Raw genomic sequence first — 23,732 nt, 5'->3', positions numbered from 1 at the left:
CCCTTAATGCATCCGCCTTCACGCACCCCCTTCCCCTTGTCTTTCCCTTATTCGTCGTTGTCGTCGTTACTGTCACTAATTTTTAGTGCCATTTCGTTGTCTTGCTTTCTCCCCGGCTCCTCTCTTCTTTTTCTTTCCTCTTTTTTGAACTCTCTCTCTCTCTTTTCTTTACTTTTTGTTCTCTTTTCTTTTATCTTCTCCTTTTCCCCCTTTTTTTCCTTCTTTTTTTTCTTCCTCTTTTTTCCTTCTCAATTTTTTTGCTTCGCCAATAGAGCCGCGGCCGTTTCGGCCCACCCCTGGATCCGCCACTGATGTTTTTCTCTATATCGAACCCTCAGAAAAGTTGTCAGAATTTAATGCCCACGAGACTGACTGCATGTCAGTCTTGTGAATCCTCAAGTCATTTTTCCAGAAGACTAGCTATGTGGTGTAAAATCTTATCATAAGGATATCAAATCTGAGCCAAAAATTAGTTTTTTCCACTATAGACAAACTAGCATTTTGCATAAAATTACACCTGACAATAAGGATTTTTCGTGTATGTACAGCAGTAGTTCCGTCGATGATCGAAACGTATTGGTCGCCGATGCATGGCGCTTATTGGTCGCTAGTTTCGATTACAAAAGGAGTCCAAATGTGATGCCGATAATTATGATAGTCTGTAGGCCTACATCGTATTATAATATTTATTAATCTAGAGGTAAGAATACTCACCGTTTAATTTGTGTGAATATTATTAATAGCTCGGTGTCAATTATTTCGCTCCTTCACCTGTAAATTGTAGATCTGACCATAGATTTCAAAATCAAATCACGTTATTCTCGCAGCTAAAATTCAGATAAGGTCCCACATGTAGTAAATGGTGTCGGGTCAAAGCAAATGTTGAGCTAGACCGAAAACTTCAGTCTCTCTAATCGTCGGTTGTTCCACTGAGACTACGTCTGGCTCCACTAGACCTCCGATTATAGAGACTGAAGATTGTCCTATCGGGACTGTAGGGAACCAATGGTTCGGTTCGGCAGGACCGCGATGAATGAGATATGCTACGAGATTTTCACTCTTTACATCCTCACACATCTGCACATGCTGCAATATGACAATAGATTAATTAGAGTCTAATTAAAAATAACATAGTCTAGTCTATATATTAAATATAGCTTATTTGACTTACGATAGCTTGCTCATTTAGATCCTTAATTAATGATTAATCCGAGAAAGTCTCGTCGTCAACATTATCCGTCTTGGTTTTAGTTGATGAATATTAATTTTTTCTTTTCGAACGTCCAATAGCTACCGTAGCTACATACGAGTCGGCCTGGCTGCGACTTTGCGTTTTACACCCTGGCCTGGACCTTTTCCCAATAAATTTCAAGGAACCGACTGGGAAAAGTCTATCCATGACAAGATATTGCGCGCGCACGTAGCTCTTCTGCAATGCTCAACGTACGTCCTATATGTCCAGTGTCGCGGTACGCGGTACATGTACTTTTGTATCGAGACGTACGAGTGAGAGAAAAACAACGAATAACAACAGAAGGAAATAGAGAAAAACAATAAATAATTAAAGAACAGAGAGGAAACAAAGAATGTCATAAGCAGAGAGAGAAAACAAAAACTAACTTGAAAGAAAGAGAGAAATTAGAGAAGGAATTAATCAAAGTAAGGAAAGAGAGAAACCAAATAATATTATGGTTTTTGTGGTTTAATTCCGCCTTCTTCAGGGTTTCAATTTTTGACGTGTAGCCTACTTTCAAACCATTTGCTGATTCGGACCCCCCCCCCCCCCCTAACACACGTGTACACATATCGACACATACACAGACTACACTCGACATGTGTAATGGTAATGTAATACATAAACTGTGATTTAAATATTGCACTCGTACCATTTTCTATTATTGTGGGATCACGTCTTTCATTTTTTAAATTCATGTCATTTGTTTCTAAGACCTAATTTCTCTAATTCTCTTGACCCCTCTCCCTTCATATTTGTTTTCTAAGACCTCCCCCCCCCCCCCCCTCATCTCTCTTCATATTTGTTTTCTAAGACCCATTTCTCCCCCGCCCCCCCCCCCATCTCTATTCATATTTGTTTTCTAAGACCTCTCTCTCTCGACCCACTCTCTCTCTCTCGTATGTATTTCTCAGACCCCTCTTTCTTTCTCTCTCATTAACCCCCTCTTGTTTCTAAGGCCTCTCTCTCTCTCTTCATATTTGTTTCTAAGACTTGCCACTCCGTCATCATCCTCGATGAATTCCATCGTGCAGCAAGCTTCTTAACTTGTTGTTCTGAACTTGAAATCCTATATCTTCTCCCTTAAAGTCACTGAGTAGTCGGCTCTCATGGGGAATTCGACACCGTTCGAGTGTTTACCCAATAACAGGTGTTGTCAATCACCAGGGTTAGCCTTGAGTTTTATGACCATTGGACCTTATGTAATGCTTTGATTTGCCCGAAGACTCTCGAGCTCTCCGAGAGATTAGGGGGTAATTCTTGACTGGACTATGGGTTTGCTGTGTGCAAATTTGTACCCCCATTAATGGTATTTCCACCAAGTCTGGTGTCAGCGAATTATGGCCTTCTGCACATGGAAACTGGCGATCCACTCCCTTTAATCTTCAGTATTGCAGCTGCGTACGGTGTGTATAAATGCTGCATCGACGTACGTCTGTGCATGTACGATTCGATTTGGAACTGGCGCGCCCGATCGAGGAGCGTAGACTAGACTCATTCAAGCAGTTTCATTGCTATTTACCGGGAAAATGTCCAGGCCAGGGTGTAAAACGCAAAGTCGCGGCCTGGCTTGACCAACGAACTCCCACGAAACGAGTGCTCTGATTGGCCATTGGCTATGTTTTGGTAGGTGGACCCGGAAATATATCGGCCGCCGGGTAATATTTCGAATGCATGAACGTAACTGCTTTGCGGTTCTGAGGAACAAATTGGATAATTCATATAAGTAAGTCCGAAAATTTCACATTCTAGATCTATAATAGGTTAGCAAATTTTGAAAACTGTAATTAGGAGATATATAGACCGACCTAATTTACATCTGATTTAGAAATCAGGAAATTAGATCTAAATAAAGAAAATTGGGGGAGAAATGTCGGTAACGAAAAGCTGTTACGCTGTGGCTCTAATTTACCCCCACGGTACGAGATCTCTGGGTTGCCATCTGTATTGGGGAATGACAACAAATGTCAGTTTTATTAAAGAAATGACCCAAATCAGATGGTTATTGCTGTCTAATGTTGAGCCTATTATTTATTAATCTTTACTTTTTTGACCTTCACTTTGTTTTGGTAATAGGAGCATTAGTATACTATTATGTGTATGAACATGTTTCTCAACAATTGTTGTTTCTCAACAATTTCATACAACACAGACACCACAGACACTGTACAAAACTTACCAGATTTCTCATAAAATTGGCCCTGGCGCAGTTGGTCTGGCTTGAAGTTGAAGAGAAGGTTGAGCGTTCTCATTGCTATTAATATTATGCAAGTGTGGAAGAGTGGAAGACCATCAAGGAAAAAAAATGTTCCCTGAAAAGCATGGCTCTTCAAATGCCTTCAATCATATTCTAAATATGACAAGTTACAGCTCTGGACAATAGACCCTAGACCACACATAGGAGCATCACTATCCTGGCTGTGTAGTAAAAGCTGGGCTTTTGATTTACCTTGATTTGATTTAACTTTACCTTGATTTACCATGATGTTGGGCTTCAAGTATAATTACTTATATGCCCCTCTGCAGTAGGATTAATGTCTGTATGTACTGGGGATTGCGCCTACGTCGGAGCTTCGGACAATGCAATAGCAAGGAAACATTTCTTTAGGGTTGTACATGTCATATTTAGCTCTCCATGCTTTTTCTAGGTTGGATTTGAATGAGTTTACAGATGGGCTATCAATTACATAAACTGGAAGCGCATTCCGTAAATTGACGACTCGCTGTGAAAACGATCCCATTCGGATAGAAGTGAAGGCTCTAACTTTCGATAGATTGAAGCCGTGGCCACATGTTCTGTCATTCAAAGGTCTTTGAAAGAATTGGTTGAGGTCACTGCGGTCAATCCCATGGAAAAGTCTATATGTTTGTCAACATTTCAAACACCACTGTACAAAACTCAACTGATTTCACTCAAAATCGGTACTTTAGTGACAATTGATGACACCTAAATAGCAGTAAAATACATTTTTTTTAACTTACTGATGTTAAAAAGAATAATTTAAAAATTCAAATTGTAAATCTAGTGTCAAACTTTGCTTACAGCTGCGTCGACATGATTGTGTACAGTCTATGCGATTTTGTGTGGTGTGTATATTTGTGTATGGGTATAATAATACCTGCCTCACAGCAAGCATGCAGTGCTAAAGGTCAATACGCGTTAGCATTGACTCTCTATGCTTTGCTGGAGTGCCCTAGACCTAGCGCTGATTTCTAGCGATGTCCGAATATGAATTCCATTCAGAAGAACAGCCTAAAATTATAAAAATGAGGCCTGATTTTTATGCCACCATTTTGTGTCTAAACGATTTTTCAATTTCCTTTTGGGATTGTTTTTCACCATTGTGGTTGGATCACTCGAAAAATCTAGGCCTAGTCTACTCAGAAGAACACATTTCAAATTTCAAAACTCACCGAATTTCTATCAAAAGATACGGTTCCCCAAAATATAGGCAGTATATTCATCTAAGTTTTGTCCAGAATGGACAAAAAAGTGGTACATGCAGAGTTATAATTTTTGCTGAAGAGTAGACCTAGACCGAAATCTTCAGTCTCTGATATCAACGTTTGTTCTGCTTAGATCGCATCTGGCTCCTCTGACTGCCTCTATACATAGACTGAAGATCGTCGTATGGGGACTGTACGGGAGGATTTGGTTCGGTTCGGCTGGACCGCGATGAATGAGATATATGCAAAAAGTTTTTCACTCTTTAGTAAGTCTTCATATATCCATTCTGGCTGCACTATATTACACTGATTTTTATTAAAGATAAAAAATAACACAGAAATATCTACTTTGACTTACGATAGCTTGCTCACATGATTAATTCGAGAAAGTCTTGTAGTCGACATATTCGTTGTCAGTCATCTTGGTTTTAGCTGATGAATATTAATTTTTTCTTTTTCGAACGTCCAATAGCTACGTACGAATCAGCCCGGCTTGATCCAGTGATATATAAATATTGATAAACCCAATATTAAATGAGTGCTCTGATTGGCCATGGGCTATGTTTTGGTAGGTTGACCCGGAAATATATCAGACGGGTCATGTCATAGATTACCAGTTCGAATGCATGAATGTACCGTTTCACAGTTCTGAGATAAAAATTGGATAACTCATATAAGTAAGTCAACTTTATCTTTAAACTTTAGGTTTAACCTAATTTAAGTTAAAAGCCGCTTAAATTAAGATTAAGAATAACTACCCCGTGTCCACATAGAAAAAATTCATCTTATAGTTATAACTATCCTAAAACGGTATAGAATATCGTTTCGGAATAGCCATACAATGAAATAGTGTGTGTGTACGCTTACTAACTATACGTCATATAAAGAAACGTCGTATAACGAAACGCAGGTCTGGGCGTCGTTTTGAACTAGAACTCGATAAAGAATCACAGAATGTTTTGTGTGTGGACGTACGATCAAACTAGAACGGTATAACTGGGCGGGGCTTCACATGACCGCACTTCATGATCGGCCGGCTGGCATGTCAACTGATCTCGTCAAAATCAGTTTCTTTATACATTTCTTTATACAATGTTTCTTACTGTGTGTGTGTGGACGCCGTTTGCTAAACGACGTTTCTTTTGTATGGACGCCCTGTTCGCTATATACAATGATTGTTTATACGACGTTTCTTTATAGAGTTTTGGGATAAATTTGTGTGTGTGTGTGGACACGCTGTTAAGCCTATAAGATTAAGAAGTTAAGTGGCAATTCTTGCTACTGCAACTAAGGTATTTGGCCATAGAGGGCAGCAATAGCCACAAAATAAAGGAGTAATTTAAGGCCAAAGTCACTTTTAAGGTTTATAGTTAGACCTTGTGCATTGTAATTTGTAGGAGTGATCAATAACAATTATTTTTCTCACAAATATTCATTTTATTAAAGCCAAATAACAAAAATGAAGTGTTCCTTTTTGGCCGCCGCCTCCTTTTCTTTTACTATTTACTATTCAGAATAAGAAGAAAAAAAGCCTGTGAAATACATTCTTTTTAAATAGCTTCTAAAGTGATACAAATCATTCGTTTTGTCATGTATTGCATCAGTATATTCACATAGCCCAATATCCGTGAATAAATAGGCTTGGTCAGCTATAATTAGCATGGCAGCCATCTTGGGAAAAATTGCAACAAAAATTGCAAAATAGTAAATACCGGTAGTAATGCCCTGCCCCCTCTTTTTTTTTTAAAGTCGGGACTAGAAACACATTATTTTTTGTTATTTGGCCTAATGTGTTTTGAAATAAGACCATTTTATTAGTGTATCTCAGAGTAGGAGTAAGACCAAAGCTAAAGTAATATTTTTATGCCAGAATAAAAATTGAAAATAGATCTACTACTTGTATGATGTGAGTGTTACGAAGCTCATTACTAGGCATATTCATGCACCACTAGATGATGCTCTCGTGCAGGTACAGAAATCTGGATACCCTTTGTTGGGCTTGGCACTGAACTGCCCACAGCCATAGATATGGCAAGAGCCATGTAATCAAAAACACAAATGTGAACATAATCACCTATTCCTGCACACAATAAACCTTGCAAAGTACCTTCAATTTACCCTCAAGGATCCTTCTTTCTAGTCATCCAACACGTGAAATCGGTTCACAAATGACACTTAATTGGGATTTTCTTTACATGAATGACAGAGCTTTCCTTTCCTTGTACATGAATCCTATGTACCTGTAAATGTTGACGGGGGTTCATGGTGTTGATCCTGGCTGGTATCGCAGATAAAACTGGCGTATAAAAATGTCTGATTTTGCATTGCCAATTTTTTACTGATTTTATGAGAAAAGCGATACGTTTTATAGTTTAAAAAGGAGCGGTAAGCAACACTGGACATGTTCACTGACACACTGACTTCCAAATGTAATTTAAATACAATGAGTCCAACTTGCCCAACACCAATGTTAGAAAATTGTTGTTGTTTAAATCTGCAATCTAATCTTCTGTCGTTCCTGTTGAACCAGTGGTTGGTAATCATTATGTACATCTGTCAATATCTCTTTGTCGATCTGCTAGTGCTCATATTTGTAAGAATTTTTTTTTTTTTTTTTGGGGGGGGGGCGTCTATTTGAGCAGTTTTAGATGAAGCAGTTTGATGACTTTTGATAACTAGTCCATTATTTTGAATACAAGAGTACTTTTGTGTGAAGCGACTTAACGATTACAAATCTTCTCAGCTTTATCATCTTAGTAGTCATGCTGAGTAGTAACCTGCCACTGTAACTTTCTGGATACCAAGATGACAAGCAAGTGGACGCAGGATATTCAATGGTCCCCGGTGCATCCTGATACCTTTTTCTCCCTGTCGGTTGGAACGAATCAAGTGGAATTCAACCAGTATGCTGTGGAGTCACTCTCCAATTATGACATAGCAGGACATGGTAAGAGGATGATGTACAAATGAAGAGATCAATTCCAAAAGGAGCTAAATCCACTTTTGATGAAAATTGAGTAATTGATATCAGAACACTGTTCACTTAAGAACCCGTCTTTCAACAAAATTATTGGGAACAATTATGAAAACCTTCTAATATCACTTTTCCATAGACGCCTGTACAAAATCTGGTAAAAAAATTCCCTTTTCTCTGAAGTTACAAAATGAATTTAGCTCCTTCTGGAATTAAACTCTTCAAATATTGACTGCTTTGATGGGTAAGGTGAAAACTGTCACTGAAGGTGATCTTGAATTAGTGCTGTGCCTTGAGCTGAAGTTTAGGGGTGTAGAACATTCTCAAGACAGCCGAGAAGCTATAGTTCACACCATGAGAGGACTAAAAGCCGTCAGTCCCATGGTTGCTTACTTACAAGTAGATTTCCGAGCAGTTGGGTAAAACAAACCATTAAACATATCGTCATGAATTTTGTGGATGAGACTCTCGCACTGAATGTCTTGGCTCAGCCAAACGCTATGCTTCCATGATTTATGATACCTTCAGTGTCCAGACTGATTAGAGTATTGTCCATATTTTTATGAATGCTGTAATTATTGAATTAAGCTACATTTAAAGATGTTCCTTTTTATGCTCTTATGTTAGATCAAGACTTTTAATTGCAGGCATCTACCTCTCATAATATCCAAAGTCCTTTATAAGCCCTTAGAGACGTTGTATCATAAGGTGATATGCGTTGTAATACACGAAGGTCACAATTTGGCTGTACCGGTATGATTAAACTTGAGTCTGTTAGATGGTGCCTGGAATGTTTTGACTCTTTATATAAGTCTTCATGATTATTCACATGAAACTTACTTGTGCACTTTTTGCAGGATCTTCTAAACCATCAGGTCGGCAGGTTTCTGAAACAGGATTTGCACGCCTTCAATTCTCCAAGTCGGATCTCTTTACGAACAACAAAGACGAAGTACAGAGAATAAAAGTAAGGTTCATAATATAAAACACGAACGACAAGAGTAAAACGGTTACGGTAAGTCAATCGTACGCGCACACACAACGAAGTGAAATGTGAGATAACTTATCAGTGAAAATTCATATGGAATCATCTTTCCCCCTAATGTTCTTTTGTTTTAAAACCACTTGTATGTCTTATAGCTTTAGGGGTGATTTGATGCAAATAATCTTTACCGGTAATGGTAATTGTCCCTTTTAAACTTGCTTTCATAAAAGTGTTTAGCAAAGTTGATGGTATAGACTATATCATTTTATTCTTTTGGGGGGTTTATCTTCAACACTCTCATCTGTTACCATCTGTTACATTACCAAAAGCTCGGGGGTTACGTTCTTCAAAATTGGGGGGGGGGGGGGGGGGAGAGATCAGATCGCAGCGAGTTGAGTGTATATATAATATAGGCGTGGGGTCCACGGGTTTCAAGGGGCCATAAACCCCCGAAAGCTTGGGGGTTTTAGGCGTTTAATTAGGGTCAGATGAGCATATTTTTCATACTTTATTTGTGACACTTGCGGGTCACTAATTGGCGTGGGGTCAATACGTAGAGTTGCGTAGTCTTGCGTACCAACTACGCTGGCCTACGTTACTATATGCTGAAGGACGGAAAGGGGTACGCAAGATGAACGAAAACAATTCAACATGTATAATTTTTTTCGCGTACTTTCGGCGTAGAAACTTGACGCAGAAAGTACGCCTTTTTACGCAACACTACTCTACATGACTACGCAGCAGTACGCTACCCTACGCCAGATCGACAAAGCAGTAAAAGCTTTCCACACAGTAAGCAACCATAAGCAAACCTGTACGCCAGCCTACGCATAACCTACGCAGGGACAATTTTCCCATTAATAGCAGCCTAATTTCTGCGTATTCGGAACGCTACACTACGGAACTCTACGCAGTTCCAGTGGCTTAAAGAATAACTACCGGTACAGTTGGATTTTTTTTTTTTTTTTTTTATGTAAGGTAAATTTTTAAAAAAACATGTTTAGCGTCCTGTTTTTTCGAAAAATGGGAAGGAGGAGGACCTTTTCTTTCTTTTTTTCTTTCAAAATGGCGGCCGACAATTATTATTTAAAATCAGAAATACATTTTAGCAGTGCTTTTCATGTTTTTTTCTTTCTTTCAAAAAAAAAAAGAAATCAAAACAAAAATAGGAGGCGGCCCCCAAAAAGGAAGCGGGCGGGGACGCCGTTTTTTTTCTTTCAAAAAAAAAATTTCAAAAAAAATAAAATAGGAGGCGGCCCCCAAAAAGGAAGCGGGCGGGGACGCTAAACATGTATATTTTTTTAATGGCCTGAATGGCAAATAAAGTTCTTGGTGGTTTTAATTTAGACAGTCTCTATATTGACACCCCCCCGCCCCCCTCTAGAATCCCGCGGATTTCCGCGGGTCCTGCTAGTCCTGTATAATACTCTACCTACCTCTATAAAAAAAAAAAGTAATCAGTGCATTTTCCCTCTTTAAAAAGTGCTTTTTTTTTTACCATCTATGCTCTTTTGGGCAAAATATTCACACTCAACATGGATTTTTGTTTGTCCTTCTCTGTTATGATTGTGCAGTGTTTTGCCTGTTACCCGAAGGCAGTACCGGAGAACCTGCTTGGTCTTGGTCTCTCTACAGGAAAGGTGTTGCTCACTTCGTTTGTTTCAGATCCGCAGACAGATCCTACTAATCTCATCGGAGCAGAATTCCCTCCCAAGCATTCCAGACTATGTACCAGCCTGGCATGGAATGCTGTCGACTCAAAGTTGGTAAGTAATATCCGATGGCTTGGCAGCATTTCGTTCGTTTGTGTCTCCTTAGAGCAAGATTAATGTATCTTGATCTTTGAAGTAGTTGCTACAACCGGCCGTGTCAGACACGTTGCCCCAGGGTGCGAGATAGGACTCTTGTAGCATGCCCCCATTTAAAACAATTGTACAATAACAATTAACATTACATTTAATTAAAAGTATGAAACTATTAAAATTACTCTCATGTTACGGGGAAAGAAAAAAAGAATATATATATATATATATTATGATTCAATTGATTTGGTCAATTTAGTTTCATGGCAAAAACACGGCACTACTGGACAGAGATCCTAATAATTACAGAGTTTGGTCTTGTTGCTCTGTTCGTGGATATGGAATCCCGCGGCACATTACTCACATGAGTTCTAACAAGCCAAGCTTATACAGAGCCTATGATACGTAATGTTGTGCATGGACCACAGCATTACTTATTATAGGCTCTGTATAAGCTTGGCTTGTTAGAACAATAATACAGGGGAAACTGTTTTCAGGTAGTGGATTGTGTGTTGGATTTTTTTTTTTTATAAGATTTGTCTTGATTATCATCCTACTTGCATTGCATACAGATTCAGTACCATTTGTACATTGTATCATTTCTGTTGAGGCCTGTATCTTTTGATATCATACTGTATCTTTTGATATCATACTGTGTAGTGGTGGTTGATTTACCTGTCTGCTAAGAAAGCATAAATGCTTGTTAGTATTAAAGCAACCAGAGGACAGACGGCTTAAGGTCCTCTCCGAGAGACCTGGTAATGAGGATTAATGCCTTACAAAAGGGCATTAGCCTTGGTTTCGAACCCGGGTCACCGGATAACGAGACCACTGCTCTACCGACTGAGCTATCGCGCCTCCTCTGTATTGAAATTGGGTTTTTTTTAACATGATTTGTCTTGATTATCATCCTACTTGATTTGCATACATAATCAGCAAGTACCATTTCCACATGGTATCATTTCTGTTGAGGCCTGTATCTTTTGATATCGATCGTATAGAGGGGGCATAGATTTTATATCGGTGTATTCTATACCAGGTACATAGAAAACATTCAGTTTGTCATGAATTTGGGCATAATTTCAGCTTGCTTTTAGTCTTGACTAGTATAGTATACAAATAATACACAGGTGTGAGTGCGTTATGGTTAATGCAGTGCATGAGGGTATTCACTATGGTGCAATAAAATTCATGAGACCTAGCGGAGTGTATTTTGTGCCATTGTGAATACCCGAATAGCGCTGCATCGCCATAACGTCATAAACGAAAACCTGTGTATTATTTGTTTTATAAAATGGGTCGACAATCTTACTTAGCAAGGCCATAAGCAGAAGATGTCTCCCTGCGACCTTCATCCACGGTTGTTATCACCCAAATGCATCCCATGCAGATAGTAACAAATAATGCACGGTCACATGATCCATTTTGACGTTTCTCATTGGCCACCTTCTTGAACCCATTTTATAAATATTAACTGTGACATCCATATTGGAGCAGGGCATCCTTTGGCACCTGCACAAATTTGAGCACATTTTTCCCCTGTTGTGTAGATAAAGTATACCATGTATCTGTCACTGTCAATATGATACAAGGAAGGAGAGACTAAATTTTAATCAATGTTTTCACCATTTATACATTAAGGCTACGTATAGTATTTATTTTTTAATTGGGTTGTTGTTAACATATATCCTGTATGATTTCCTCCACATGTTTTTTTTTTTCTTGCAATCTTCCCGTCTCCGATGTTGATGTGAGAAAAAAAGTATATTTTCAAATTTTCAATAATATTTGGTAGTATCAAATGATATACAGTTTTACTACCATATTCAAAGTTTATGCAAACTTATTACAAGAAGGTTGTTCTTGACAACCTGAAAGCTTGCCTGATGCTTTCCTGACATAGCAACAAGTAATGTATGCAGACTGGATTCCAAGTAACTTTTCACAGGGAAAGAAACGTCCATAACTTTGAATATGTTAGTCAACCTGTCTATTGCGTAAAGTGATTTTCAAAGCTTTTTAATAATTGTGTGCTATGTACTATTCTGTATAATTTTCTTTCAGTTGGCTGTTAGTTTTGACAAATACAGAACAGACTGCAGTCTATCGATCTATGACATCAATGTGAGAGGCGGTGAGTGTAATAACAGTAGATATGTTGACTGCTATGAGAGGCATCGCTGTTTCTATAGGCTCAAGCCGAGAGCCAGTATAGGAAAAGCTATGCTTTGAATATATTCAAGCAGTCCATATATCTTTTATATACCAAATTCACAAACTAATCTACAAAGAATTCTTACCTTATCCTTTTCTTGAGTAAAGACTGGTTTAATAAAACATCGCAGAAAATCTGAGACACTGTCTGTAAATCTTCGCTGGAAAGTTGCCTCAATGTTAGGATCATTTGGGAATTGCACGCACACTTCACTGTATTTTGTATCTGGGCTCGCACAAAGAAACTTTTTACACTGAAACCAATGGGGATCTCAGCAAAATTTATTTATGCGGCCCGTTACCCAGGGCAATGGGCATCTTTTTAAAAACTATTGACCCATAGGCAGGCATGGCTAAAATCACGACTCCAATTTCAACCAATCAGATGACTAGATTTATTGAACATATTAAAGAGAGGTACATGTATATAATGAACAATAATAGTGAACATTTGTAATACGCCATGTCTGTCAACATTGACTCTCCTGGCGCAGTTGTGAGAAAATTGTATAATTGTGGGTATACAGCTATCAAGCGATTGATAGCTGGCTCCAGATGTTAAAGCTTATCTGCCGTAGTTTACAGGAGAGATTAGACTGCCCTGCAAGGTCACTGGACAGGTGGTTATCTCATCAACTCAGCTCTCAGTTAACATAAGAAAAAGAGGATCATGGGGGACCAATGGTCACCGATTAGTCATTGTTTGTTATATAGAGGGCGCAAGTAGCTACAAGTAGTGCAGTGGGCCTTTAATACCAGCAGAAAAGAGTAGGCTTCAGACATTTAGTTACAGGATGCAGGCCAATGCATCATCTTGAATAATTCTATCCTTAATTCCTTATGATGTCATTTTAAAGATTTTTTTTGTAATGGAAGTCCACTCTAAAATTAAGTTGGTTTTATTAGAAGCAGAAAATATGAGAAACAGGTCGGTGAAAGTCTGAGCAAAAACCGATTAGAAATAAGAAAGTTATGAATTTTTTGAAGGTGCAATCCGTCAAACAAAATTTGGCAACTGTGTGACCTATTTTGTGAGGTCACCTTGTATGAAAAAAACTTAACAAAAATTTATATTATCCCTTAAGAAATTGTTTATTCATGCATTCCCCCCTTAATATGGTTATTGCAAATATGTTAATGTTTTTATACAACCCCTGTATGAAACAAATCTATTCACTCATCAATAACTAAGAAAATAAAAGTTTATCAAAATTGTCAATACAGAGCTTATAAGAGAGGAGTTAAAATAATTTATAAATAGCTCTAGTATTTTAAGCATCGTGATTGGTCAAAACGTGTCACATGACATGCACCTATGTTTGGTGCATGCACGATCGTGACAAAAAAGCACTGTCAAAAGTGATATTGCACACTAAAAGATCAATATCCAGCGCAGCGTATGTGTAGAGCAAGTAGCAAGGTCTTATCGTATAATTTTCTAGAACCAACATAACTCTCATGGAATCTAAGGTTAGATCTAGACTTTCGTTTGTTTTGATTTTCATGTGTCGCTATTTTATAAAACAAATAACCCACTTGACCCTGTTGTGTGTAATGTACAGCAGTGTACACTCTGTTTCATTACAGTGCAATGTGAACTCGCCGCAAGCGGCTCGTGCACATTGCATTCACCACTAACGAACGCTGGGCCGTTGGTTATTTGTATAATACGTCACAGTGTTGCCAATTTGTGTTTGACTGATGACAACTTCAAAACTTGTGAAGAAGTTTGATGGGCAGTGGGCAGTGCCATTTTGTAACCAGGGCTGGTTCATACTCAACTCTCCTGCATGTATGAGGAAGGAAGTTTTAAAGGGATCCGGTAACTTTGTCTCAGATTCTGGATTTAGCTCATGCTGCAATGATAATGATAAACCTTTAGGTCAATCAGGACCCCCATGATTTTTTACAAGCCGATCGCCTGTCTGATCATTAAGATATTTAAGATTGGAAATGAAACCAAATTTTCATTTTTTCCTAACGGTATTCATAACACTACAATATATTGGGGAAGAAAAGTATGGTAAAACCGGTCACTCTAAGATTTTAACTTTTTTGAGGCACTTCTTGATCATTTTGAAGCGCGATATTTGTAGGGCTTCAATATGACAACATATCACAGAAAACACGTAGGGCCGTGCATCTCAGATTTAACATTGTTAAACGATGCCTTTAAGCCTTATGGTTTCCCCAAGTTCAAACAAGTTTGGCAAGTTTGAGGATAGGAAATAGGTCTTGAGTCGTGACTGACCCTTCGTGCCCCTGTTGGTGATGGTTCTCCAGAGTGAACAGTTCTATCACCCTCTCCCTATCTCTGTCTCCCTCTCCCTCTCTTGCTCTGCCTCCCTCTGTCTCTGCCTCTCTTTGTCTACTCTCTTACCCTCTCCCTTTCCCGCCTCTGGTTCTCGTTCTCCCTCCAATATGATGGACCAAGACAAGTGATAGACCTGTTAACTGTCTTATTCAGTTGGGCGTTGATCCATCTAAGCTTTCTGTTCACCTCATCTCCATTAGCCTTCAGTGCATCCTTGCGGTATTATCTTTTTCAGTTCTAGTTTGTATTCATATTCATATGCCTTCATATGATACTAACATTTTTCCATTACAGTGAACCTCTTTAAATTTGAAAAAAGGAAGTCAAAATTATCTTTGTCCTGAAATATTTGACTCGATATCAGCTCTGAAAAATGTGACCTATTATCCTGGTAACATTGGACCTACATATGATTGTGTGAAGCGTTACACTAAGTTTAAAGGATAGACATTGATATACATATATACATGTATGTGCACTAATGTCTTTTGGCATGATACAAAATGTGTTAATCTACATTTTCCATACTCCACCCAGGCAAGGTAAATGGGTACCCGGTAGGAGCAAAATTCCCTGAATGCTTGAGCAACTTTTCATGGTAGCTCAGCTAAAGCTGGTGTAATGATATGATTGCAGGGCCCTCAGGGAGAACTACCGATGAGGCTACCCTGGGTAAACAAGACATATTAAAACATTATTTATTATTATTATACCTTATTTATAAAATGATTATTTTTCGTAATAAGTATGGGTATGATAATACAGATTTGAATTTGATTCATTCATTTAAGAGAGGAATGACTAACAGAATAAAAATAAATGAGCATTTAAAAAAACAAAATATGAAATTTCCTGCGAATTTGCTTAGTTATATCTGAACAGATATTATGTGTATTATTGATGTTCCATTGTTTTGCTAAATTGTAAGGAAAATTATGTTTTGGTTTGAATATTGAATGAACACCTCATTACAGGCAAAGAGAAAGAAAAAAATTAATTATACCTAATGTGTTGTGTGGCTGGTTATTCCCTTGTAGGAGGTGGAGGAGGGCAATCTAGGCCTTTGTCAGTTGGAAGTGAAAGGGATACCAGAGGGGTAACAGAATTAGGTAAGTTCTATCGAAGTAATGCCCTATTCACACTGCGCATCCAGCATTCCAATTTGGGGAGTCTTGGCCACACTGGATCCAGGATATCTTGTGGGGGGCCAACTTCTTTTTTTTTTTGCTCCCGAAAATTTGAAAATTGCGCCGGCCGAAACTTCGCTCAGTGGGAGGGGAGGGGGGGGGGGGGGGGGGGGGTAGTGAGCACTTTTTTTGGGGGGGGGGGGTCCTCGAAAATTTAAAAATTTGCACCCCCTCCCCCCCTCATTGCGCGTGGGGGGGGGGGCCCAACCCCCAAAAAGGTAAAATTCATGTGTTTTTACATCTGGTCTTGGCAGCCAGAGAAGGGATGCTGGAGGGTGCGGGCCAATGCTGGACATGCACGAAAGACTTGTAAAATGTTGAATTTTTTGGTGTTTTTAAATGTTCAAACATATTGTCCTTGTTTTTCTTGATTTTCAAATTGGCAACAGTAATATTTTTCTTTTAATACCTAATGCAATGTCTCCGAAAAACAATATACATGTACATACAGAGTCACAAAATGTCCAGTTTTGATAGAAAGACAATGATTTTGAACCTCTCAATGTGTTTCCAATTTCAGGATTTTAAAGCTTATTTGTCTTCTTTTTTAAATCCAAGTGTCAAACGCAATATGGACTTGACACAAAAATGGAAACGATGTATATGCAGAATGTCTTGCCCTTTCTTTTCATGCATGTGGTATATGGGGGGAGGGGGCTCTTAATCAAAGGTTACAGAGCCAAACTCAAGTTGTAGAGGTGTCGTGGTCTATAGGATACATCACCAGACTGTGGATTACATGGTTTGCAGCTCACTAATGCCCTTTGGCAAGACATTATTCTACATTTGGCACTCTCCACCCAGGTGATGTAAATGGGTACCTGCTGGGAAGAAATTCCCAGAATGACAGAGCCCCTAATGAGAGTAGCTCGGCTAATGCAGGGGTAATTATAGTATGCACAGCACTTTATACAACTATTAGAATCAAGTACTTTATTAATTTTACTATAAATATTATTATCATTTAACCTTAAAAATATGGAATGCTTATCCCACAAGGGAGATAATACACAGTCATTGTCTTTGATTTGACAAAAAAGCACTAATAACATGTGTTTTGCTTCAAGCAAGTACATGTCTAACACCAAATGAATGATTATTTTTTCCACAATTTCTGTGTATAGTATACAGTGATGCCCTGCATTCCATGGCCTGGCTACTACACCAGCCCTGCAACCTCATGGTGGGACAAGGTCAGAAGAATCTAAGGCTCTATGACATCAGAGGTAAGCCTTTAGCTGTGTTCATATACGGCAAATGCCGTAATATTGCTGGCGTGCATCGGTTAGCGATTTTCTCTGACCACCGTTCATATTTGAATAGGGAGGCATTATTTATCAATATTTCAGCATTTTTCATTATATTTCCCTTTAAGTGGTTTTTTGACAGGTGTACAAAATTGTTTGATACTGGATAGTGAGCTAGCCAGGCCGCTGGTGTTCCAGCTTTGACGATTTGAGGGCTATAGGTGTAGTTGTGGAGGCAATTGGCCTTACATACACATCCTGTTTTGAGAATTAAAAGTTTATGGGACTGTTCCGAGACGGAATCTAATGTTTAGATAACAACACTAACTTTGAGGTATAATGACAGGCAAATAATCACCATGGGTATGCAACGTGTGTGTACCATACCCCATGTCTACAGTTTTGCATAGTTCAATACTGAAAGGGAAAATATTTGTTATTTCTTTTTATATGTATTCTAGGTTCATTCTCAAAAAGTTTAAATATTCATGTAAACAGTTAATGTTTAAACACATGATGTGCACTGAGTAGATTTTTCTGTACAATGTTCTGCCTGCGGTGTGTGTTGGTGTGTCTGTGTGCATGTGAATGAATGAGGGTGGGTGTATGTTTGTTTTGATAAGTTTTACAATATTTGTTATAATAATTTGCTTGTATGTTTATTTTTGTACAGGGCCCCATTCTCACAAGCTTTTCTTTTCTTGGGGTCCTTCCGATTTTGCTATGTATTTTACTTTGAATGTTAATGGAAAATAAATGAAATGAAATGAAATTCAGCTTTTCATTGATATAAAGTTGTATTTTGGATCCTTAGTTGGAAGGATCTTAGCATTTAATGAAACTGTGCAATGGTCGCTTGTTTTCTGCTCTTCTTCAGATCCCTCAAAGCACAAAAGCAGTGCCATCACCAAGGCAGTGTATGGAATCTCTGCAGACCCACTGTATGAACATCGGCTAGCCTCATTCTTTGAAGACCAGACCATGATCTGGGATCTGCGCCATTTTGAAAAACCAGTATCCTTTCATGAGAATGTTCATCGTTTTTATGATTAAGATGATGATGATGATATTAGTAGCAATAATGATAATGAACGTGATATAATTGTAGTGGTGATGGTAATGATACATGTACATATAATTTGATCACGTTTTTGTTTAAATACTGGTAACTACTGTTTAATAATAATAATAATAATATACAAATATACAGGGCCTGAGAAAATTGAGTTGAATCTATGGGGTCAGTCACCTTTTTCCTCGAGGGGCAGTAGCCCGAAGGTAAATTGACGGTAGTCGCTGAGACTGACCCCATAGATTCAACTATATTTTTTTTATGAAAGGCCATGCATATATGGTTTTTTATCCCTCATTAAAATAAATAAATCCTAAAAGTCAAGCTATATTATCTAACGGTACCAGAATACTAGGGTAGACTTGGACTTTAATTGTGCTCACCTAAAAGCTTGCACTAAAGTTAGATCTATAAAGACAAAGTAGAGCCCTAACGTTTATCTGGTAAAAACTCCCAGAGAGATATGAACTGCCTGTACCGATAGATGTTAACTGTTAAACCTACTTTATAAGTTAAGCCTCGGTCACAAATGCCATTACGAACTGCTACGAATGCCGTACAAACGATTTTCAGACAATGAAAATTTGGGAAGACAATGGAAAAACGGAGATTCGTACGAAATTATCGTTCGTATGAACCTTTGTGACCGTAGCATTACATACAGACTTTAGACAATAGTCAATAGACTATCGAGTATAGTTAGACTAACAAGTTACACTTAGAGACCTTGTAACACTAACAGAAATCTTTCCCACCTTGCACCTTGTCCTTAATCCTACCACTGTAGGTGATGGATACACTGTACAAGTATGCACCTGTCAGGAAGCCAATATCAGGGGGGTGTTTCACAAAGATCCTAAGGCAAACTTAACTCTAAGTTGGACTTAAATATTATGGAAAGCCATTTGTAGCCTGAAAATAAAATATATTCAAATTGAAAATTCAAGTATTTAAGACTTTTTCATAAATTCCACTTCGAGAACATGAAATCTCCTTGAAAATAGAAAATAGGAATTATTTGAATCAACATTTTATGCCTTTTTAAATAACTTTTACAAAATATTTTCATAGATGCCAACGGCTTTCCATAAATCTTTAAGTCCAATTTAGAGATGAGTTCATCTCAGGATCTTTGTGAAACACCCCCTGGACTATTAGTTCAATAAAACTGTACCCTGTAATAGATCTGTGAGAAACTATCATGGCAGGTATTGGGAGGGAGATGAATGTTATTATCTTAACCGGAGACTGTGCCGTATAGGTACTCAGCTTCCGTGAAGCAAGGGGCGTGGTCAAGCTCGGGTGGAGTCCCACTCGATACGGCACCTTGGCTTGCCTAACCAAGCAGAGCAATGTCATCAAACTCTACAACATACAGCATGTTGGTAAGATATCCTTGTTGGGTCAATGTCGCTATTCATAAGGACCGCTATTCATAAGGTCCGCTATTCATAAGGTCCACTATTCATAAGGACCGCTATTCATAAGGTCTGCTTTTCATAATTGGAGAAAAGTGTCATTATTCATAAGGGTCATTATTCATAAGAACCGCTATTCATAATCAAAGAAGAGGGTCGGTATTCATAATAGGAGAAGAGGGTCGCTATTCATAATACGACATGAGGGTCGCTATTCATAAGGGTCCCTATTCATAATATTACAAAAGGATCGGTATTCATAACACAGAAAGAGGGTCGCTATTCATAATACGAAATGAGGGTCGCTATTCATAATACGAAATGAGGGTCGCTATTCATAATGCAAAATGAGGGTCGTTATTCATAAGGGTTATTATTCATAACGGTCATTATTCATAATAAGAAATGAGGGTCGGTATTCATAAAAGGAGAAGAGGGTCGCTATTCATAATAGAAGAAGAGGGTCGCTATTCATAATAGAAGAATAGGGTCGCTATTCATAATAGAAGAAGAGGGTCGCTATTCATAATAGGAAATGAGGGTCGCTATTCATAATAAGAAATGAGGGTCGCTATTCATAATAGAAGAAGAGGGTCGCTATTCATAATAGAAGAAGAGGGTCGCTATTCATAATAGGAAATGAGGGTCGCTATTCATAATAGGAAATGAGGGTCGCTATTCATAATAAGAAATGAGGGTCGCTATTCATAATAGAAGAAGAGGGTCGCTATTCATAATAGAAGAAGAGGGTCGCTATTCATAATAGGAAATGAGGGTCGCTATTCATAATAAGAAATGAGGGTCGCTATTCATAATAGAAGAAGAGGGTCGCTATTCATAATAGAAGAAGAGGGTCGCTATTCATAATAGGAGTAGAGGGTCGCTATTCATAATAAGAAATGAGGGTCGCTATTCATAATAGGAGAAGAGGGTCGCTATTCATAATAGAAGAAGAGGGTCGCTATTCATAATAGGAGTAGAGGGTCGCTATTCATAATAAGAAATGAGGGTCGCTATTCATAATAGGAGAAGAGGGTCGCTATTCATAATAGAAGAAGAGGGTCGCCATTCATAATAGGAGAAGAGGGTCGCTATTCATAATAGGAGTAGAGGGTCGCTATTCATAATACGAAATGAGGGTCGCTATTCATAATAGGAAATGAGGGTCGCTATTCATAATAGGAGCAGGGGGTTGCTATTCATAATAGGAGAAGAGGGTCGCTATTCATAATAGGAGTAGGGAGTCGCTATTCATAATAAGAAATAAGGGTCGCTATTCATAATATGAAATGAGGGTTGCTATTCATAATACGAAATGAGGGTCGCTATTCATAATAAGAAATGAGGATCGCTATTCATAATAGGAGTAGAGGGTTGCTATTCATAATACGAACTGAGGGTCGCTATTCATAATAAGAAATGAGGGTCGCTATTCATAATGGGAGTAGAGGGTTGCTATTCATAATACGAAATGAGGGTCGCTATTCATAACACGAAATTAGGGTCGCTATTCATAAAAAAGAAATGAGGGTCGCTATTCATAATAGTAGACGGTCGCTATTCATGATACGAAATGAGGTTCGCTATTCATAATACGCCCCCCCCCCTCGGCTACGTTCCTGGTCCTGTAGGGGGGGGGGCGATATATAGCCCTGAATAGTTGTCTCTTTTTAAAGTAATTATATTTTATCTGTTATCTTTGATAATTATATAGAGCCAACCCCCCCCGCTCATGTGGTGACGAAAAAAAAGTAAAACATAACACACATGTAATCCTATCGTAAATTTTCCTCCTTGTTGGAAATCTTGCCCCACCACCCTGCCCCCGACTGATCTTATCCAGGCTACGCCACTGAGATATTAAGTACGCCAAGCAGGCCCATTATCCATTTTAGCTTGCTATTTAAGAAACTAGTAATTGTTTATACGACAATAATATTTTTGTGGAAAGTAATTTTTATTAGGACTTATGGACCTACAAATTACTGAGCGGAATTGGACCTGACAATTGGACCTAAGCCCAGTATCTACCGATCCCCGAGCCCCCCCCCCCATCAGTACGCCCCGGCGCGGATCCAGAATTTTCCAATTGGGGGGGGGGGACGGAAATTTGAAAAATGCGCAGACCGTTTTTTCAACTCAACATACCAATACTGACAAGGTCATATTAGAAACACGATACGGGTACCTAGAAGCAGGAACAATTTTGGAAAGGGGTGCAAGCTCACTTCAGGTCTCTTGTCCGATATCAACATTCCCCGTTTTTAAGATATACATTTTTTGACATTTTCATCGGGGGGGGGGGGGGAGGGGGGGGGGCTAAAGCCTCATGCCCGAAAAGGTAATTTTCTAGTTCACAATTCTGCTTGTGAGCGAAACGAGCGAGCAAAAATTTGAGCATTATATGTTTTTTGTGAAAGTGTTATTTATCACCAAGATAAACGAGAAAAGATATAAAAAAATTCATATTCGGGCAGCTTGCTGTCCCCCCCCCCCCTCCCCTCCCCCACCCAATACGCGCGAAAGCTTTGAACTTTCATTAATTATTAGAAAAAGAAGACGATTTATTGTACCACTCTCGACTCTTAATCCTTGTCTGAATTCAGTTTTCCCCCTCGCTTTTACCTTTCATTAATTATTAGAGAAAAATTACGATTTGTTGTACCGTTCTCGACTCTTAATAATTGTCTGAATTCTATTCCCCCCTCTTGCGCAAAGCGCGTAAGCTTTAACCTTTCATTGTTTAATGCAATTATTAGAGAAAGAAGATGATTCGTTGTTCCATTCTCGACTCTTAATTCTTGTCTGAATTCAGTTTCCCCCCTCCTGCGCAAAGCGGGTAAGCTTTGACCTTTCATAGTTTAATGAAATTATTAGAGAAAGAATACGATTCGTTGTACCATTCTCGAGCCTTTTTCTTTGTCTTATTTGAGTTTCCCCACCCCCTCCCGCGCAAAGCGCGGAAGCTTTGACCTTTCATAGTTTAATGAAATTATTAGAGAAAGAAGACGATTCGTTGTTCCATTCTCGACTCTGGCTACGCGCCTGCCTTAAAGGGAAAATGAAACAATCATGATTGTGATAGCACACAATAATGTTAGTAGAAATAGTAAAGAACAAAAATTATTGCAACAACCATGGATAAATCACGGCCGGGAGCGTGGGCCGAGTGTCATATCATACATAGTTTGGGTTATTGGGCGAGGGGGGGGGGGGGGGGGGTAGCGACCAAGCGAGACTTTGCAATGTTGAATGCTGACATTATGCACTCTAGGAATCCCTAAGCCCAATAATTATGTACGTTCTTTCCGCTATATATCTTTCTAGCTATATTTCTAAATTTCCTGGGGGACGTGTCCTCCTATCGGGCCCAGGATTGCCGTCCATGTCCATGATTACTACCAACATGAGCTCAAATACAAGCTCAAGCGAGTTTATATGAGCTGAAGCTAAATGAAGGGCAAAATAAGAGTTGTGAAGCGCCCCCCCCCCCCCCTACCGTTAATTACAAAATTGACTTTGCAGCGCAGGGGCTGTTTTAACGTTTAACTTTGATTTCGTGGCTCGAAAGTTACTGTCACTAAGCGCCATTTCCTTGTCTTTCCACCTTTTTCACCCGACTCCCACCCACCCCCCCCCCCACTCAGTGTTATCTAGGGTACGCGTACGCATTTCCCTCTCTTTGAAAGCACCCCATCCCTCCATTGCCACAGGTTTATCTTAAAATGTTTTTGAAAAAAACCATTAAAATACTGGATATTTATGTATACTTTCTATTACATAACTTTAAACCATGTAAAATGTATTATATTATTGAATGTTGAATTGTATATATGAT

The 23,732-nt window shown here is 38.7% G+C and overlaps 1 protein-coding gene across 1 annotated transcript in view; it reads left to right on the top strand.

Annotated features, from left to right (window-relative positions):
• Positions 1-623: 623 nt before the first annotated feature.
• Positions 624-23,732, top strand: part of LOC584030 (GATOR complex protein MIOS) — a 42,600-nt gene continuing 19,491 nt past the window's right edge. The window contains exons 1-9 of the mRNA XM_030974181.1: positions 624-700; positions 7,425-7,628; positions 8,513-8,622; positions 10,215-10,406; positions 12,507-12,576; positions 16,008-16,079; positions 17,282-17,383; positions 18,282-18,418; positions 19,738-19,861. Coding sequence (XP_030830041.1) covers positions 7,487-7,628; positions 8,513-8,622; positions 10,215-10,406; positions 12,507-12,576; positions 16,008-16,079; positions 17,282-17,383; positions 18,282-18,418; positions 19,738-19,861 — 949 coding nt within the window. The 5' untranslated portion in view covers positions 624-700; positions 7,425-7,486. The remainder of the gene's footprint in view (positions 701-7,424; positions 7,629-8,512; positions 8,623-10,214; positions 10,407-12,506; positions 12,577-16,007; positions 16,080-17,281; positions 17,384-18,281; positions 18,419-19,737; positions 19,862-23,732) is intronic.

This window comes from Strongylocentrotus purpuratus, unplaced genomic scaffold (genome assembly GCF_000002235.5).
Source record: "Strongylocentrotus purpuratus isolate Spur 01 unplaced genomic scaffold, Spur_5.0 spur5_contig_866, whole genome shotgun sequence".
In the NCBI taxonomy this organism is placed as follows: domain Eukaryota; kingdom Metazoa; phylum Echinodermata; class Echinoidea; order Camarodonta; family Strongylocentrotidae; genus Strongylocentrotus; species Strongylocentrotus purpuratus.
The sequence above is the reverse complement of the archived record's forward strand: the minus strand, read 5'-3'. Positions and strand labels throughout refer to the sequence as shown.